Here is a 20770-nt window from a genome sequence, read left to right on the forward strand (position 1 = left end):
TAATCATATATGAGACAATCTAAAAGCATTACTTGTAAAGAAATACTTCTGGAAAGAAAGTAAAAAATGATTAACATTGGTAGTCCCCAGGGAAGAGAATTGGGGGGTAGATGTGAGAGTGAGATTTTTCTCTTTCACACTTTCTGAATTTCAATCTTTGTGAATGTATCACCTCTCCAAAAGTTTTCAATTAAAAATTAAAATAAAAGGGGAAAAAGTTTTTTATTTGTTCTGAGTTTCTATGGGATGGTGGGGGTGAGAAAAGGAAAAGAATATTAGATACTGGAGTGAATAAGGGCCCAATTTTACAGAACAGGTGAAGCCTGTATCTAAATAGAGCCCTAAATAATCAGTAGCCTAGACACAGAAATTTCCTATGTAGGAAGCATTAAGAAACCTGGAGTTAAACATGAGTGTTGGAAGATAAGTTTCAGTTGGAAACAGGGGTCTGTTGTCATTAAGAGGAAAGTTTCATTATCATGTACTACATAACTGGGAGTAACTGCAATTTCATTTCATAAGGCTAGTACAAGACAAATGTCATGGTTTAGGTAATGAACACCTAAAGTGAACTTGTTAAAAAATGGAATCAGTTAATCCCATTAGGAACAGAATCATCCAGGATAAAACATGGACTTGCTTTGTGGTGACATAGATGAAACTTAAAAAGCGGGGGACATTTAAATAATTTCAAAAAGAGGAAAAAAGGAGGAATTGCAGGGTGAAGAATATTGGAGGAAAATATCTGATTTGGGCAACGATGATTGCAGTCAATAATATCCTGAGAATGAAGGAAGTGCACAGCTGTGAGAACTGTCACTCTACACAGGTAAATTCCGGTACTAGGGTACAGTCGTAATGCAAGGACTGAGGGCATCACTATATGAGTCAGTAGAATAGGAAAATAAAACGTGTTCAGAATGGATGGAAGATTCCCTTAAGGAAGGGAAGAGCAGAGGACAGAAGACAGGGCCCTTCGGTTAGAGGGAATGGAAGGAAAAAAGCTTGTAAAAAGAAAACAAGGTATTCATCAACAAGGAAAACGCAAAAACTCTACAGTTACAAATGGATAGAACAATAAGAACAAGCACCTCAAAGAATGGAATCCCACATGGATAACAGATACAATTAACATTCAAAGTAGCTGATTATAACAGAAATTAAAGCGCAAACACCAGAAAGTTAGCAACTGAGGATGAGACATAGGGTGATGAGCAAGAGTATAGAATCTGTTGTCACTCTTGACATGTGTGAAATGAAATGAGACTGGTTCTAGATGACAGGTGAGAAGCTGAGGAGGAAATGGAAAGGGATTGGCAGGAGCAAAAGCAGGAATTGGTGGTTTTGAAAGGAAGCAGATATATGGATTCCCATTGCGTAAGGACAAAATCTATGGCGGGGGAGGGGCAGGCAGGACAGAAGAAGCACAAAATATTAGGGAAGGAAAAAAATAACTAAGAAAGCAAGGTGCTTGAGATGGTAGCATCTTGAGCTAGACTACAGGGATGGGGGAAGGGCAGATAGCTCTCCTGCCAAAAAGCCAAGCAAAGAAGACAGTGGATGTTGGCAAGGGTCATACTGGGAGATGGCATTTAAGTATCAAAGGGGCTTCTGTTAACCCTGTCTAAGCACTTCTAAAAGTTTAGAGCTTGTTTTTTTGTTTTTAAAGAAACAGTTTACAATTTTTAATGAATCTGTAAGCCAAAAAGCTTCCATTTCAAAATAAAAACAAATCCCAGGTCATGTAGATGTTTACAGTGACTTACATTTATGTAAGCAACATGTATACATGTTCAGTTTAAGATGTTAACTAAAATTCTGTGACAAACATGCTTTTTTTAAATACCAAGAACATTATAGAGTTAACGGCGAATCCTAAGGATAATCTAGTAGTCACTAAGTTTTTCTTAAGTCTTCACTTCAGAGGCTGTTATTTCCAGCTCAAGTAAGCAAGCAGAGTTGTTCATATGCTTAGACTTGGAATATTGATTACGACCATATCAGCTGGCTTGCAAACAAAGAAGTCAACCATATTAAGAATGTTTTAAGTGAACAACCTGCAAACCCCAGGGATGGATAAACCCACAGAATGCATTAACAACCATAGCAACTGTACAGGCTATTCTTCTGAAATGAGATCTCTCAAAGCAGTGTAGTTCAAAATAAAAGAATTTAATTAAAATTGGCATAGGCACAATTTTCCCACCAATTTTGTGTGTGTCAAGCATTTAGTGAACTTTTCCACTTGAAAAAGTGAAATGAAAAACTGGGTGCCATGTTTACTGATGACAAAGCCTTCAACTCAGAGGAGACCATCTCTGCTAACCAGAGCTAGTTTAGAGGGAAATGAATTTGGTGCTCCAGTCTCCTGTTCTGTGTCCTCTTTCCTTGATTCCTGCTTATGAACCTTTCACTTCACTTTTGGTTTTGTCAGTCTGATTGCCTGTAGGTGTTTGGGCCGGCTGACACTGCCCTCTTGAAGAGGCAGCCTGCTGTGCTGCTTTCTGCTGTAGCACTATCCAATCAAATGCATAGTCATGTTGGTAATTCAGGGTCCTGAAAAGAATGCGGAATAGCTGCCTCAGGTATGTGTAATCCGGGGCTTCCTCAAAGGACAGCCCACGACAATGCTTAAAGTACATGGCAAATTCTACAGGAAATCCGTTACATAAAACATCAACAGGTGTGGCCATCTTCATTTCACTAATCTTTTCACATCTTTCCTTCATTGTTGCAGCCTGCAGTCCTTGCCATGGCAGGCTGGCTCTATTAAAATACATCAAAACATATCCTAATGATTCCATGTCATCTCGGCGACTCTGTTCACGACCAAGATGTGCACGGATGCTAGCATAGGGAGGCGTGCCAGTGAGACTTTTACCCTTTTTGTACGATATGTGTTGCCCTGTCCTGCTGTCTCTGTACTTCTTAGCCAAACCAAAATCAATAAGGAATAACTTCTTCCACTGTTTCCCAGTACCCATTAGGAAGTTATCTGGTTTAAGGTCTCTGTGTATCAGATTGTGTGTATGTACATATTCAAGTCTACTGATCATCTGATCAGCTAACATAAGTACAGTTTTCATAGTGAACCTCCTTGAACAGAAATTGAAGAGGTCTTCAAGGCTGGGTCCCAGAAGATCCATGACTAGCACCTTATAGTCCGTTTCCTGACCATACCACCGTATCTGGGGGATGCCAACCCCACCTTGAAGAATATTATAGAGCTCCTTCTCACGTACCAACCGGGGCTGCCTCGCACTCTGTGATTCTAGTTTTACCGCCACTTCCTCGTGGTTGGTGAGGTCTATCGCCAAGTAAACGTCCCCAAAGGCGCCACACCCGATCTCCCGAACCAGTTTATATCTCCCTCCGACAATGAAATCAGTCTTGGGTCGGCTGCTGCTCTCCATCCTGAGAGACAAAGATAGAGTTGAGGTTAAGCTCTGACACCTCTAAGGGGATGATGGATGCCCTTAGGGTTCGTCCACGGGGCAAGACTGTGAAGGCAGGCAGGAAACAGGGAACGCTGGCTGTTTCTCAGCGTTACAGGGCCCAGAATCGGTCCAGGGGAACCTGACCACCGCTACTGTCTGGTTTCTTTTCACCAGCCCACAGACCGTTGAGGGGGTTCTCACCGTTAGCTGGCTGAGCCTCTGGCTTCTGGCGGTGACTTCGAGGGCTGGTAAAGGGGAGCCGTGAAGTTATGGCAGCGATACCACCGCCACCAGTGCCGGGGCTGCCGCCAGGAGGGACCCCTGGTCACTCCGCCGGCGCTGCCATCTTGTTATAACGGCTGCAGCCAACACAAAGTGCCCCGAGTTCCAGGCGGGCGCTTCACGGCGCGGAGAACTCTGGGAAAGGAATCACGGGCGCTCTTAGAACCTTCAAGACATTACCTTCAGAACCTTTCAAAATCATCAGCCTGTCCTAGAAAAACAGATCTACTCCACGTCCCCCAGCTACTCAGGTCACACATCTGAGCAGCCGTGATGTGGGGTTTCCTCCTCCAGTGTCCATGGGCCGTCTCCTTGCTCCAGCTTGAAGATGACCTCTGGTTTGGGAGCTTGGTTACCTGTGAACAGGACATGATACAGGATTGGGTCCAGTTAACTGGGTTTCAGGGCCTTTCAACCACGCTCCTATTTGCTCTTCAGGAAAGTAATCCCATTTCCCTGGGAATAGAGTAATAAAGAAGTGTAAAAGGACTGAAGTATCTCGGGCAAATCAAAGATGACACCATTACACACTTCAGATGCCCCAGAGCATTCAGCAGCTGAGAACGGAAGCAGCCTCCCTGAGGCCCCTGGAAGGTGCAGAGGGCAGCTGTGCTTACTGACCCATTGCACACAGTTGGCTGTAGGTCTCCAGTGTCGCATCCTGGCCCAGGCACCTCTGTACAGGGTCCAAGTGCTGCTACCCCTCCCTGCTGAAGTCTCCAGTGACGTCCTCGATGACCCCTGTTACAATACAGTCCCATTCAAGGTGACATGGTCAGCACTGGGAGTTGGATGGAAGAGAACTAGGAAGTTAGTTGTCTTTAATGATTTTCACTGTGATATGCTATGCTTATTAAATACCTAGTTATACCTAACATTGTGCAGGGTAAAAATATCTAAAGCTATTCATTTCTCTTATTCATCATGTGTTAAATTCAATCAGTAAATCGTTATTCAGAAATTAAGATTAAATTAACTTTTCTAAATCTTCTAGTTCTTTTAGAAAATACCTAGAATTCATCTCTTAAACAGGCAGGTACCAGACATGCTAGGTTCTTTGGCCAGTGCTGTGTGCTAATTCGCTTCAGTCCTATCCGACTCTTTGTAACCCCATGAACTGTAGCCCGCCAGGCTCCTCTGTCCGTGAGATTCCCCAGGCAAGAAAACTGGAGTGGGTTGCCCTTTCCTTCTTTGACGGATCTTCTTGACCCAGGGATGGAACAGGAGTCTCCAGCATCGGCAGGAGGATTCTTTACCACTAGCGTCACCTGGGAAGCGTATCTGAGACCTCAGCAAAACCACAGTATTCCTATTTCTCCCATCAGTTTCTTTGAGGCAACCCAGACTTTTTCTATCAACCATCTACAAATTTTTCCAGCCTCTCCCCGCTGCCCAATTCCAAAGCCACTTCCATCTTGATGCATATTCCTAGCCTGGCTTCCAGCTGATACCAGCATTGTGTGAAAGTAAGCATTACCCTCTTCTCCAATATTATTTACTTATTCACTTACTTATTTGCTTGTTTGTCTGTTTGATGACTCAATTATTCATTTCCTTATGTTCAATCTTATTTGTTAGGGAAAACTGGAGCAGTGCTCAAAACTGGACTCATTACTCCCACTCCTTGGAGTAGTTTCATCACTTGATAAAACAAGAGGTTTCATTAAGAACCTCCTCATGAAAATGAAAGAGGAGGGTGAAAAAGCAGACTGAAAACTCAGCATTCAAAAAACTAAGATCATGGCATCTTGTCCCATCACTTCATGGCAAACAGATGGGGAAACAATGGAAACAGTGACAGACTTTATTATCTTAGGCCCCAGAATCGCTGCAGATGGTGACTGCAGCCATGAAATTAAAAGATGCTTGCTCCTTGGAAGAAAAGCTATGACCAACCTAGACAGCATATTAAAAAGCAGAGACACTACTTTGCCAGCAAAGGTCAGTATAGTCAAAGCTATGGTTTTTCCAGTAGTCATGTATGGATGTGAGAGTTGGATCATAAAGAAAACTGAGCACAAAAGAATTGACGCTTCTGAACTGTGGTGTTGGAGAAGACTCTTGAGTGTCCCTTCAACTGCAAGGAGATCAAACAAGTCAATGCTAAAGAAAAATCAGTCCTGACTATTCATCGGAAGGACGGATGCTGAAGCTGAACCTCCAACACTTTGGCCATCTGATGCAAAGGACTGACTCCTTGGAAAAGACGCTGATGCTGGAAAAGATTGAAGGCAGGAGGAGAAGGGGACAACAGAGGATAAGATGGTTGGATGGCATCACCGAATTGATGGACATGATTTTGAGCAAGGTCCAGGAGTTGGTGATGGACAGGGAGGCTGGTGTGCTGCAGTCCATGGGCTTGCAAAGAGTCGGACACGACTGAGTGACTGAACTGAACTGAACTCCCACTACTGAGTCCTGAATGAAATGAACTGAACTCACCTTCTGAGTCCTAACCCAGTGTCCCATGAATCCTGAGGTTTTCCACTCTGGCTGACTCAGAAAGGCACTATGACCATCTGAGTCCAAGCACTAGGCAGTGTTCTCTCTACTTCTTTCAGATGTACTTTCCCTGGCCTCACATGCATGGGCTGAGTACATGACACTTTGACGATCCCTGGGGTTCTCTCGCTTTGTAGCATTCTCCTGTCTGGCACCCATTGACCCCTAGTTGCCTTCATCTCCTGAGACCTCAGCTCTGTCTTCTGAAGTCAGGTCTCCACTGACTCTAGCTAGGTTCCCCTCCATGTGCGGCAGCAAACTAAAAACTCTAGGCAGTAAGCTGGGACAGTCACTGTTCACACCTCTTTTGTTTCTTCTCTCTCAGGGATCACTGTCCTTCACATTGCCTGATGTACAACGATTTGCCAACCATTGTTTCATATATGGAGGGTGGGTTTTGATTGTCACAAGTGGGACATTACCACTGTTATAGCCACGCTTTCCGGGAAACAGACTCACTCAGAAGGACAATGCAGATAGTGGAGTGCAGTTTATTACACCGGCGGGCCCAAGGCAGAGTCTCCTCTTAGCCAAGGACCCCGTCCAGCATTTGTGAAAATCTTTTATACCCCATGCGTACGTGCCCAGACCCACCACCTACCCCATGTGTACGTGTCTTAAACAGTCAATAGTCAATAAGCCCGCAGTTACATTCCAACCAGTTAATAATCGATAAGCCTGTGATTACATCTTGACAGATACGAAAAAAAGTTTATGACCTGTCCGGAGACAGGTGTGATTACGGTATGCTTCCTCTTAGGCAATGAGTAGCCTGGATGTGATCTTCAGGATTCCTCTGTCTGGAGGGGGTCTTATCCTTCCATTGTCGTCCTCACAGGCACTAAGCAGAGAGTTCAGAGTCCACTGGAGAGGCAGTCGAGCACAGCCAGCACGGACAGGCCTGAGATGGAGTTCAGGCCCTATGAATTCCTTCTTCACCACTAGTTCTGCAGGTTTGGCAAGAAGCAGAAGTTGATGGCCAACATTGACTCAAAGACTCCCCAGTGACCTTGCAAACTGTACTGAGAAGTGTTGCACCCTTTAAGATGCTTCCACCCAGGCATTAGTCCTTGTCTCTCTTTCACTGGCATTCATACCAGGATCTGAATGCAGTGGCTCTCCCAACTTCCCCTGAAATATCACTTTCTCTCACAGTTACTTCTCCTAATAAATTTCTTGCATTTTGAATTCTGCTTTAGCATCAGCTCCTTTATGGGTCTGGACTGATACAAAAAGCATATGTACAATACTCTAATAACCCCCCCAAAAAATACTGGGTTATGCTGTTTGTTAACAGTTTCTATACATAGGCCACGTGTTTTAGTGAGTGTGGCCTGAAGATTTCAAGGCATACTTATAGTTTTAAATTCATATCACTTCATGCATGGAATTAGACAGCTTTATTAGGGTGACATGGTTGGATAGCATCACTGACTCAGTGGGCATGAGTTTGAGCAGGATCTGGGAGATGGTAAAGGACAGGGAGGCCTGGCAAGCTGCAGTCCATGGGGTCACAAAAATCAGATATGATTGAGGGAGTGAACAACAAATTCAATCAAATGGGCTTCCCTGGTGGCTCAGAGGGTAAATAATCTGCCTGCAATATGGGATACTTGGGTTTGATCCCTGGGTTGGGAAGATCCCCTGGAGGAGGGCATGGCAACCCACTCCAATATTCTTGACTGGAGAATACACATGGACAGAAGTGCCTGGTGGGCTACAGGTTGCGCTCGGCTTACTTGCTTAGTTGCATCCAACTTTTTCAACTGCATGGACTGCAGCACACCAGGCTTCCTTGTGTTTCACCATCTCCCAAAGTTTGCTCAAATTCATGCCCATTGATTTGGTGATGCCACCCAATCTCCTCATCCTCTGTCATCTCCTTCTCCTCCTTCCTTCAACTGTTCCCAGCATCAGGGTCTATTCCAATGAGTTGGCACCTTGAATCAAGTGGCCAAAGTATTGGAGCTTCAGCCTCAGCATCAGTCCTTCAAACAAATATTCACAGTTGATTTCCTTTAGGATTGACTCCTTGCAGTCTAAGGGACTCTCAAGAGCCTTCTCCAGAACCACAGTTCAAAGGAATCAAGTCTTGGACACTCAGCCTTTTTTACTGTGCAACTCTCATCTCCGTACATGACTACTGGAAAAGGCATAGCTTTGACTATACGGACCTTTGTCAGAAAAGTAATGTCTCTGCATTTTAATATGCTGTCTAGGTTTGTCATTGCTTTTCTTCCAGGGAGGAGGTGTTTTTTCATTTCATGGCTGCAGTCACCGTCCCAGTGATTTTGGAGCCCAAGGAAATAAAGTCTGTCACTGTTTCCATTGTTTCCCCATCTGTTTGCCATGAAATGATGGAACCAGATGCCATGATCTTCATTTTTTGAATGTTGAGTTTTAAGACAGGTTTTTCACTCTCCTTTTCACTTTCATCAAGAGGCTCTTTAGTTCCTCTTAACTTTGTGCAAATAAGGGTGTGTTATGGCATATTTGAGGTTACTGATATTTCTCCCAACAATCTTGATTCCAGCTTGTGCTCCATCCAGCCCAGCATTTGGCATGATATTCTCTGCATATAATTAAATCAGCAGGGTGACAGTATACAGCCTTGACATACTCCTTTCCCAATTTGGAACCAGTCTGTTGAACCATGTCTGGTTCTGACTGTTGCTTCTTGACCTGCATACAGGTTTCTCAAGATGCAGGTAAGGTGGTCAGGTATTCCCATCACTTTAAGAATTTTTCACAGTTTGCTGTGATTTACACATTCGAAGGCTTTAGTGATGTGAATAAAGCAGAAGTAGATGTGGTTTTTTTGGATATCTCTAGCTTTTTCTATGTTTCAACGGATGTTGGCAATCTGATCTCTGGTTCCACAGCCTTTTCTAAATCCAGCTTGTATGTCTGGAAATTCTTGGTTCACATACCACTGAAGCTAGCTTGAAGGCTTTTGAGCATCACTTTGCTAGCACATGAAATGAGTGCAATTGTGTGGTAGTGTGAACATTTTTTTGGCAATGCTCATCTTTGGGTTTGGAATGAAAACCGACCTTTTCCAATCCTGTGGCCACTGCTGAGTTTTCCAAATTTGCTGGCATATTGAGTGCATCACTTTAACAGCATCATCTTTTAGAATTTGAAATATCTTAGCTGGAATTCCATCACCTCTTCTAGGTTTGTTCCTAGTGGTGCTTCCTAAGACAAACTTGGCTTCACACTCCAGGATGTCTGGCTCTAGGTGAGTGATCACACTGTTGTAGTTATCTGGGTCATTAGGATCTTTTTTGTATAGTTCTTCTGTGTATTCTTCACACCTCTTCTTAATATCTTCTGCTTCTGTTAGGTCCATACCGTTTCTGTTCTGTACTGTGCCCATCTTTGCATGAAATGTTCCCTTGGTATCTCTACTTTTCTTGAAGAGATCTCTAGTCCTTCCCATTTGATTGTTTTCCTCTATTTGTTTGCACTGTTCACTCAAAAAGGCTTTCTTATCTCTCCTCGATATTCTCTGGAACTCTCATTCAGAAGGGTATATGTTTCCTTTTCTCCTTTGCCTTTAGCTTCTCGTCTTTTCTCAGCTATTTCTAAGGCCTCCTCAGACAGCCATTTGCCTTTTTGCATTTCTTTTTCCTGGGGATGTTTTTGATCACCACCTCTTGAACAATATTACATACCTCCATCCATAGTTCTTCAGGCACTCTGTCTATCAGATCTAATCCCTTGAATCTACTTCAGGTAGCGCTAGTGATAAAGTATCTCCTGCCAATGCAGGAGACATAAGAGATGTGGATTTGATCCATGGGTCAGGAAGATACCATGGAGGAGGGCATGAGAATCCCATGGACAGAGGAGCCTGGTGAGCTAGACTCCATAGGGTCACAAAGAGTTCGACATGACTGAAGTGGCTTAGCACACATAGCACACATACAACCAAATATTCATGGATGTATATTTTTTTCCAGTTTTACACATTTTCATATATAGCTGCAATAAATATCTTTAATAATCATTGTACATCTGTCCGTTTGATCAGAAGACATTTTAAAAATAAAATCTACAAATTCTACAGTGTTTATATTCAAATCTTGATGCATACTCTAGCTGCCTCCCAGTCCTGCAAGGAGTGTGTGAAAGTAGCTGTCATCTCTCATTCTATCCAAAATTATTTTTTCTCTTACTTACTTATACTTAGTGTAATGTTCCAATGGATGGCATCAAAAGGGAAGTAAAGCAGGTCTCAGCCTTCATACAATAGTCTTGCTCTGTGGATAATAATTGCCCCTTGTTAAAGAAAGGAAGGACAACTGAAGGTTTCGTGCACTGCAGACTTTGGAGAGTATGTCACTGATCTAACAAGATTTCCTTTTGATCCCCAGAGATTGTTGATACAATGTTCTCTTTTACTGTACATGTTCCCCTGGGCTTCCCTGGTCGCTCAGACAGTAAAGCGTCTGCCTGGAGTGCAAGAGACCTGGGTTGGATCCCTGAGTTGGGAAGATCCTCTGGAGAAGGAAATGGCAACCCATTCCAGTAATCTTGCCTGGAAAAGGCCCTAGGAAAAGTTCCCCTAGGAAAGGCCTCTCAGTACAGACATGGCTGCCTTAACTATGACTTTCAGACCAGCTCAGTCACTCAGTAGTGTCAGACTCTTTGTGATCTTATGGACTGTAGCACACCAGGCCTCCCTGTCCATCACCAACTCCCAGAGCTTGCTAAAACTCATTTCCATAAGTTGGTGATGCCATCCAACTATCTCATCTTCTGTCGTCCCCTTCTCCTCCCGCCTTCAACCTTTCCCAGCATCAGGGTCTTTTCCAAGGAGTCAGTTCTTCACATCAGGTGGCCAAAGTATTGGAGTTTCAGCTTCAACATCAGTCCTTCCAATGAATATTCAGGATTGATTTCCTTTAGGATGGACTGGCTGGATCTCCTTGCAGCCCAAGGAACTCTCAACAGTCTTCTCCAACACCACAGTTCAAAAGCATCAATTCTTCAGTGCTCAGTTTTCTTTATAATCCAATGCTCACACCCATACATAACTACTGGAAAAACTATAGCTTTGACTAGATGGACCATTGTTGATAAAGTAATGTCTTTGCTTTTTAATATGCTGTCTAGGTTGGTCATAGCTTTTCTTCCAAATAGCAAGTGTTTTTAATTTCATGGCTGCAGTCACCATCGTCAATGATTTTGGAGCCCAAGAAAATAAAATCTGCCACTGTTTTCACTGTTTCCCCATCTATTTCCTGTGAAATGAAGGGACCAGATGCCATGATCTTAGTTTTCAGAATGTTGAGCTTTAAGCCAACTTTATCACTCTCCTCCTTCACTTTCATCAAGAGACTCTTTAGTTTTTCTTCACTTTTTGCCATAAGGGTGGTGTCATCTGCATATCTGAGGTTACTTATATTTCTCCCGGCAATCTTGATTCCAGCTTGTGCTTCATCCAGCCCAGCGTTTCTCATGATGTACACTGCATATAAGTTAAGTAAGCAGGGTGACAATATACAGCCTTGATGTACTCCTTTTCCTATTTGGAACCAGACTGTTGTTCCATGTCCAGTTCTAACCATTGCTTCCTGGCCTGCAAACAGATTTCTCAAGAGGCAGGTCAGGTGGTCTTGTATTCCCATCTCTTTCAGAATTTTCTACAGCTTACTGTGATCCATACAGTCAAAGACGTTGGCATAGTCAATAAAGCAGAAATAGATGTTTTTCTGGAACTCTCTTACTTTTTTGATGATCCAGCGGATGTTGGCAATTTGATCTCTGGTTCCTCTGCCTTTTCTAAAACCAGCTTGAACATCTGGAAGTTCAAGTATTGCTGAAGCCTGGCTTGGAGAATTTTGAGCATTACTTTACTAGTGTGTGAGCTGACTGCTATTGTGCAGTAGTTTGAACATTCTTTAGCATTGCCTTTCTTTGGAATTGGAATGAAAACTGACTTTTTCCAGTCCTGTGACCACTGCTGAGTTTTCCAAATTTGCTGGCATATTGAGTGCAGCACTTTCACAGCATCATCTTTTAGGATTTGAAATAGCTCAACTGGAATTCCATCACCTCCACTAGCTTTATTCATAGTGATGCTTCCTAATGCCCACTTGACTTCACATTCCAGGATGTCTGGCTCTAGGTGAGTGATCACAACATCGTGATTATCTGGGTCATGAAGATCTTTTCTGCACAGTTCTTCTGTGTATTCTTCCCACCTCTTCTTAATATCTTCTGCTTCTGTTTGGTGCCTTCCATTTCTGTCCTTTATTGAGCCCATCTTTGCATGAAATGTTCCCTTAGTATCTCTAATGTTTTTGAAGAGATCTCTAGTTTTTCCCATTCTATTGTTTTCTTCTATTTCTTTGCACTGATCACTGAGGAAGGCTTTCTTATCTCTCCTTGCTATTCTTTTGAAGTCTGCATTCAAGTGGGTATATCTTTCCTTTTCTCTTTTGCTTTTTGCTTCTCTTCTTTTCACAGCCATTTGTAATGCTATTTGTAAGCTATTTGTGAGGCCTCCTCAAACAGCCATTTTGCTTTTTTGCATTTCTTTTTCTTAGGGATGCTCTTGATCCCTGTCTCCTGGACAGTGTTACGAACCTCCATCCATAGTTCATCAGGCACTCTGTCTATCACATCTAGTCCCTTAAATCTATTTGTCACTTCCACTGTATAATCATAAGGGATTTGATTTAGGTCATACCTGAATGATCTATTGGTTTTCCCTACTTTCTTCAATTTAAGTCTGAATTTGGCAAGAAGGAGTTCATGATCTGAGCCACAGTCAGCTCCTGGTCTTGTTTTTGCTGACTATATAGAGCTTCTCCATCTTTGGCTGCAAAGAATATAATCAGTCTGATTTCGGTGTTGGCCATCTGGTGATGTCCATGTGTAGAATCTTCTCTTGTGTTGTTGGAAGAGGATGTTTGCTATGACCAGTGCATTCTCTTGGCAGAACTCTACTAGCCTTTGCCCTGCTTCATTCTGTACTCCAAGGTCAAATTTACCTGTCACTCCAGGTGTTTCTTGACTTCTTACTTTTGCATTCCAGACCCCTATAATGAAAAAGACATCTTTCTTGAGTGTTAGTTCTAGAAGGTCTTGTAGGTCTTCGTAGAACTCTTCAACTTCAGCTTCTTCAGCTTACTGGTTGGGGCATAGACTTGGATTACCATGATATTGAATGGTTTGCTTTGGGAATGAACAGAGATCATTCTGTCATTTTTGAGATTGCATCCAAGTACTGCATTTTGGATCCTTTTGTTGACTATGATGGCTACTCCATTTCTTCGAAGGGATTCTTGCCCACAGTAGTTGATATAATGGTCGTCTGAGTTTAATTCATCCATTCCAGTCCATTTTAGTTTGCTGATTCCTAAAATGTTGGCATTCACTCTTGTCATCTTCTGTTTGATCACTTCCAATTTGCCTTGATTCACGGACCTAACATTCCAGGTTCCTACGCAACATTGCTCTTGACAGCATTGGACCTTGCTTCTATTACCAGTCCCATCCACAACTGGATGTTGTTTTTGCTTTGGCTCCATCTCTTCATTCTTTCTGGAGTTAGTTCTCCACTGATCTCCAGTAGCATACTGGGCACCTACCAACCTGGGGCGTTCATCTTTCAGTGTTCTATCTTTTTGCCATTTCATACTGTTCATGGGGTTCTCGAGGCAAGAATACTGAAGTGGTTTGCCATTGCCTTCTCCAGTGGACCACATTTTGTCAGAACTCTCCAACGTGACCTATCCGTCTTGGGTGACCCTACATGGCATGGCTTAGTTTCACTGAGTTAGACAAGGCTGTGGTCCATGTGATTAGATTGGTTAGTTTTCTGTGATTGTGGTTTCAGTCTGTCTGCCCTCTGACTCCCTCTCTGAGAGCCTATGCTCTTACTGCAGTTTCTCTTACCTTGGGCATGGAGTATCTCTTCACGGCTGCTCCAGCAATGCGCAGCCACTGCTCCTTACCTTGGTCGTGGGGTATCTCCTCTCTGTCTCTAGGATACAGTAGAGGAGAGGGGAACCTGGTGTGCTGCAGTCCATGGGTTGTCAAGCAGTGGGACATGACTTATTGACCGAAAAACAACAGAAGAACTCACCTGATGATACAATGATGTGTGTGCCCTGGTGTGTAAACTACAAGAACAGCATAGAGGACTTCATTGGTAGTCCAGTGCTTGGGAGTCTGCTTGCATATTCAGGGGAAATGGAGCCACTTGTCACTCCATCGCTGCACAGCTGCTGCTCACTGCTCCTGCTGTTCTTTCATTTTTAATTTATTTTGGCTGTCCTGTGTCCTCGTTGCTGTGCACAGGCTTTCTCTAGTTGTGGCAAGTGGGAGGCTTCTCTTGTTGCAAAGCACAGGCTCCAGCGCATGTGGGCTTCAGTAGATGTGGCACATGGGTTTAGTTGCCCCACAGCATGTGGAATTTTCCTAGACCAGAGGTAGAACCCATTACCCCTGAATAGGCAGGCAGACTCCCAACCACTGGACTACCAGGGGAGTCCTCTATGCTGTTCTTGTAGTTTACACACCAGGTCACACACATCATTGTATCGTCAGGTGAGTTCTTCTGTTGTTGTTGTTCAGTCAATAAGTCGTGTCCCACTCCTTGACAACCTATGGGCTGCAGCACACCAGGTTCCCCTCTCCTTTACTGTCTCCTAGAGTTTGCTCACCTTTATTTCCATTCAGTCAGTGATGCTATCTAACCATGTCATCATCTGTGGCACCCTTCTTTTGCCTTCAATATTTCATGGCATCAGGATCTTTTCCAATGAGTCAGCTCTTTGCATCATGTGGCCAACGTAATGCAGCTTCAGGTTCAGCATCAGTCCTTCAAACAAATATTCTGGGTTGACTTCCTTTAGGATTGAGTGGTTTGAGCTCCTTGTAGTCCAAGGGAATCTCAAGAGTCTTTTCCAGCACCACAGTTCAAAAGTATCAGTTCGTCAGCATTCAATCTTCTTTATGGTCCAACTCTCACATCTGTACATGACTACTGGAAAATCCATAGCTTTCAGTAGGTGGACCTTGGTCAGCAAAGTGATGTCTCTGCTATTTAATATGCTGTCTAGGTTTGTCATGGCTTTCCATCCAAGAAGAAAATGTCTTTTAATTTTATGGCTTCAGTCACCATCCATAGTGATTTTGGAGCCAAAAAACCTAAAATCTGTCATTGCTTCCACTTTTCCCCCATCTATTTGCCGGGACGTGATGGGGCCGAATGCCATGATCTTAGTCTTTTTCAATGTTGAGTTTCAAGACAGCTTTATCACGCTCCACTTTCACCCTCATCAGAAGGCTCTTTGGTTCTCCTTCACTTTCTGCCATTAGAGTGGTATCATCCACATATCTGAAGTTGCTGATCTTTCTCGGGGCAATCTTGATTCCAGCTTGTGATTCATCCAGTCTAGCATTTCACATGACGTACCCTTCAAATAAGATAAATAAGCAGGGTGACAATATACAGCCTTGTCATACTCCTTTCCCAATTTTGAACCAGTCAGTTCTTCCATGTCCAGTTCTAACTGTTGCTTCTTGACCCACATACAGATTTCTCAGGGGTTGTGTAAGGGGAGATAAAAATTATATGTTGTAAAGATATGGAAATAACTCTTCTTGTTTGCTCTATAGCCAAGGGTACCAACTGTGGGGTCCCAGCCTCTACATGGCCATTGTAAGAATGGGAACAGCCTGGGTGGGTATTAGGGGAGTCCAAGGGGATGGATAAGGTTTGCCAAAGTCCCTGAGAGTGTCCCCAGGAGCCAGCAGAGGATCCATCCTTGTCTCTCTGGTGACAAAGAGGGACCAGGAATGAATCACTAGGCAGAGCTATGATAACTTAGTTAAGACACAATCTTGAGATGGCAGAAAACATGACTCAACTGGCTTAAGTCATGATGAAAATTATCTATATAACAAAAGTCCTTGGGCAGAGTGGTTCCAGGCATGGCCAATTTAGTAACCATAAAGTAACCAGCTTCATATTTCTGGGTTTCCATCTTTACTGGATGGGCTTCTCCTAGGCCCAAGTCTCCTTTTGGTAACAAAATTGTGCCCACAATTCCAGGCACTGTAATCAGACACAACAACCTTCAATGGAAACAAGGGCTTGACCCTTGTTGTATGTATCCTATTCTGACCAAAGGAACCTTTCCCCAATATACCCAGACCTCAGACTGCATTTACACTTAGCCCATTCTGAGTAAGTGTTGATATATTTGTCGGTTTTATAATGAAATTCTGTCATGTTCCACCCATTAAAATTTAAAAAATCAAATTTATTAACAGAACTCTTCCATTCAGATTTTTTATTGAAGTATAGATTCTTTACAATGTTGTGTTAGTTTCTGTTGTATGGCAAGGTGATTCCACTATACCTATACATATATCCCTTCTCTGTTGGATTTCCTTTTCATTCAGGTCCCCACAGAGCACTGAGTAGAGTTCCCTGTGCTTTACAGTAGGTTCTCTTTAGTTATCTATATTATATATAGTAGCAATCTTGTATATGTGTCAACCCCTATCTCCCAATTCATCTCACTGGCCCTTCTCCCTTGGTGTATATACATGTGTTCTCTACATCTGCATCTCAATTTCTGTTTGCAAATAAGGTCATCCATACCACTTATTTTAGATTCCACATATATGCATTAATATACAATACTTGTTTTTCTCTTTCTGACTAAATTAATTCTGTATGACAGCCTCTAGGTCATCCATATCTCTACAAATGGCACAATTTCATTCCTTTCATTGACTTAGTAAAATTCCATTGTATATATGTACCACAACTTATTTATCCATTCATCTTTCAGTGAACATCTAGGTTGCTTCCATATCCTAGCTATTGTAAACAGTGCCTCAGTGAACATTGGTGTGCATGTATCTTTTTGAACTATGGTTTTCTCTGGGTATATGCCCAGTTGTGGGTCATATGGCAGTTTTAGTTTTAGTTTTTTAAGGAACCTCCATAGTGTTCTCCATAGTGACTGTATCAGTGTATATCCCTACCAACAGTGCAGTAGGGTTCCCTTTTTACCACAACCTCTCTAGCACTTATTGTTTGTAGATTTCTTTTGGTGATGGTTGTCCTGACCAGTGTGAGATAATACCTCACTGTAGTTTTGATTTGCATTCTTCTAATAATTCGTGACTATTGAGCATCTTTTCATGTTTTTCTTGACCCTCTGTATGTCTTCTTTGGAGAAATATCTATTTAGGGCTTTTGCCTCCATTCAGATTCAACCTGTGTTGGATGAACAGGAACTTGATGGATGACTTTATAATTAATTATTTCCCCATTCTAACATCTGATACTGAACTATGACACTGAATACATCAAATAGTGTCTCCTAGATTATGTTATGTTCTGGAGTTCAAGGGTGAAAAAGACACACACAGTCTCTACCCTCAGTGACTCCTAGTCTGTTGGGAGATGTTCAATAAGACAAGCTCTGACAAGGAACTGGCTAAATGCTTTCTATCACAGAGAAGGTAATTATATGGACTTGTCTGTACATAACAGGAAATAATCTAATTTCAGAGGGGCAGAGATGCTCCCTAGAGAAAGATAAGTGTAAACTGAGAGTTGAAGGTAAGCAGTTTCAGCCAGATGAAGATTGAGGGAATGGAAGAAAGCGAACAAGAACTAAAGAACCTCCTGATGAAAGTGAAAGAGGAGAGTGAAAAAGCTGGCTTAAAACTCAGCATTCAGAAGACTAAGATCATGGCATCCGGTCCCATCACTTCGAGGCAAATAGATGGGTAAACAATGGAAACAGTGAGAGACTATCTTTTGGAGTTCCAGAATCACTGCAGATGGTGAGTGCAGCCATGAAATTAAAAGACACTTGCTCCTTAGAAGAAAAGCTATGACCAGCCTAGACAGCATATTAAAAAGCAGAGACATTACTTTGCTGACAAAGCTCTGTCTAGTCAAAGCTATGGTTTTTTCCAGTAGTCATGTATGGATGTGAAATTTGGAATATAAAGAAAGCTGAGTGCTGAAGAATTGATGCTTTTGTTTTTTTTTTTTTTTGAATAAACAAGTTTATTTGTAAATTTAGTCAACATACATAATTGACCTAAAAACTTCAATAGAAGGATAAATTTTAAAACCACTTGGAAAGCCATCTCTATGAAGTGATTTTCCCAGAACCTATGCCACATGAACACCATTTTAACTGGCAGAGGTTCCATAAGCTGAAGCTGTGTCCCTCCCCCACAGCAAGTTTACCCTAACAGTTATTATAATACAAACCCCACAAGGAAAAAAAGTTCGGTATTGTTTCCTCTTGGTAGAGAAAAGTTCAACCTAGTTATGAGACCAATCACAACACAAAGAAAAGCTGCACTAACTACTGTATTAGTAACAGATGATGCTGGTGTGAATAACTTGTATTATAGTCTAGAGCCCTTATAAATAAATCCCCCTCCCCGTTAGTGTTTGCATTATCAGCTAGAGGGTTAGTTTAACATGTGGTAGAATGAGGACTTATGCAAGGTATAACGCGCCAAGCATTTTACTACGTAAACAAGTGCAGTCTACTCAGGAGAAAACCAATCGAACTCTAAATTACACACACCTTAAAGACAACACTCCCCACCACATGTCAATGTAAAACATTTAATTTAAAAATGTTGACACTACAATATATAAAATAGCTATTATAAATGCACATAGTGTATTCTATAGCTGCCAGGTTTACTTTTTTTTTTTTAAGGAAACTGTAAGTTACACTGTGGTTAAGACTTGTATCTTCACCCTTGAAAAAGCCCACATTCTATCACAGTGATGTATGGTCAGACTTAACAGCCCCAATTGTTAAACACTTGGATCAAGTCATAACCAGTTTTATTGCAAAAGGACCCTGTACACATTTATCAATTCTAGTACCTTAATAGCTACCCAACAAGTCATTAACATACAGAAACATGCATCATGAGAAGCAAGAAGTATCACCCATCCCTTCTGCATATTAGCAACTTGTCACTCCTGAGCAACAGTGCTCACATCACTGAGGTCTGTGAACAGTCACTTTTCGCATTCATCCTGAGTGAAAGATGGAATGACTTAAGTACAAATGCAACATATAAACAATTTCTTACAAAAAAAGTCACAAATTAAACCGAAGTATTTTACAGAATTTACTACAAAACACCATAAAAACTGCCTTCACTTAAGCTCTCTCTCCCCGTATCCGGCGAGCCAATTGGATGTCTTTGGGCATGATGGTGACTCTCTTAGCGTGGATGGCACACAGATTAGTATCTTCAAACAAACCCACCAGGTACGCTTCGCTAGCCTCCTGCAGCGCGCCGATGGCGGCACTCTGGAACCTCAAGTCGGTTTTGAAATCCTGGGCGATCTCTCTCACCAACCTCTGGAAAGGCAATTTCCGGATCAAAAGCTCGGTGGATTTCTGGTAACGACGGATTTCTCGAAGCGCAACAGTCCCGGGCCTGTAGCGATGACGTTTCTTCACCCCGCCGGTAGAGGGGGCGCTTTTCCTGGCCGCTTTGGTGGCCAGCTGCTTGCGGGGCGCTTTCTCACCCGTTGACTTACGAGCAGTCTGCTTGGTTCGGGCCATTTTCTTTTACCTAATGCCGAAGTTATACGCCGCTTCTCCAACCACCGCGCAGCCGCTGCTGCCCAAAGAGCCGCAGTAGCTGAGACAGAGAAAGTACCCCTCCCAACGAACCACCAAACCGCTCTGCCGAATTGATGCTTTTGAGCTGTGGTGTTGGAGAAGACTCTTGAGTGTCCCTTGGACTGCAAGGAGATCAAACCAGTCAATCCTAAAAGAAAGCAGTCCTGAATATTCATTGGAAGGACTGATGCTGAAGCTGAACCTCCAATACTTTGGCCACCTGATGCAAAGTGAAAAGACCCTGATGCTGGGAAAGATGGAAGGCAAGAGGAGAAGGGGACGACTGAGGCTGAGATGGTTGGATGGCATCACTGACTCAATGGACATGAGTTTGAGCAAGCTCTGGGAGTTGGTGATAGACAGGGAAGTGTGGCGTGCTGCAGCCCATGGGGTTGCAAAGAGTCAGACACTACTGAGCGACTGAACTGAGCGATGATATGGACTGAACTGTTATTAGTTTATTTATGTAAATCAATTTTAACAGTTTTATTGTTATAAATAAATTATTGCAAATTATGTTTACTTTATAAATCATACAATGGACTCCTTGAACGTGAACATGTCAGTGATATTTAGTATATTCACAAAACTGTGCAACCATCAACAAAACTTAACAATATTTTAGTCACCCAAATGAGAAACCCTAATGCTAGGCATCTACCAATGTACTTTCTGTCTGTTCTCAACATTGCATATGCATGCAATCACACAGTATATTATTCTCTATGACTGCTTTCTTTGACTTAAAAATATTTTAAAGGCTCATCCATGATGTATTTCATATTTTATTATTGTTGAACATTTCACTGTATATATGTACCATATTTACTTATCCAACTGTCAGCTCATGGATATTTCTATTGTTTGTGCTTTTAGTAAATAATGATTAAT

At 42.5% G+C, this 20770-nt stretch overlaps 2 protein-coding genes across 2 annotated transcripts; both read right to left on the minus strand.

Annotated features, from left to right (window-relative positions):
* Positions 1 to 2399: 2399 nt before the first annotated feature.
* LOC122689722 (casein kinase I-like) lies at positions 2400 to 3416 on the minus strand. The gene has a single exon (XM_043896397.1). It carries the CDS (start codon positions 3411 to 3413, stop codon positions 2400 to 2402), a length of 1014 nt encoding a protein of 337 aa, XP_043752332.1. The 5' UTR covers positions 3414 to 3416.
* A 15425-nt stretch (positions 3417 to 18841) lies between these two features.
* LOC122690029 (histone H3.3A-like) lies at positions 18842 to 19946 on the minus strand. Its single transcript, XM_043896961.1, has one exon. It carries the CDS (start codon positions 19817 to 19819, stop codon positions 19409 to 19411), a length of 411 nt encoding a protein of 136 aa, XP_043752896.1. The 5' UTR covers positions 19820 to 19946; the 3' UTR covers positions 18842 to 19408.
* Between the last annotated feature and the right edge of the window lie 824 nt (positions 19947 to 20770).

Source organism: Cervus elaphus, chromosome X (genome assembly GCF_910594005.1).
Source record: "Cervus elaphus chromosome X, mCerEla1.1, whole genome shotgun sequence".
Taxonomy (NCBI): Eukaryota; Metazoa; Chordata; class Mammalia; order Artiodactyla; family Cervidae; genus Cervus; species Cervus elaphus.

Bases quoted from the DNA above. Each gene is read 5' to 3' on its own strand.
- LOC122690029 (XM_043896961.1), bottom strand. From the start codon at position 19,819: ATGGCCCGAACCAAGCAGACTGCTCGTAAGTCAACGGGTGAGAAAGCG.
- LOC122689722 (XM_043896397.1), bottom strand. From the start codon at position 3,413: ATGGAGAGCAGCAGCCGACCCAAGACTGATTTCATTGTCGGAGGGAGA.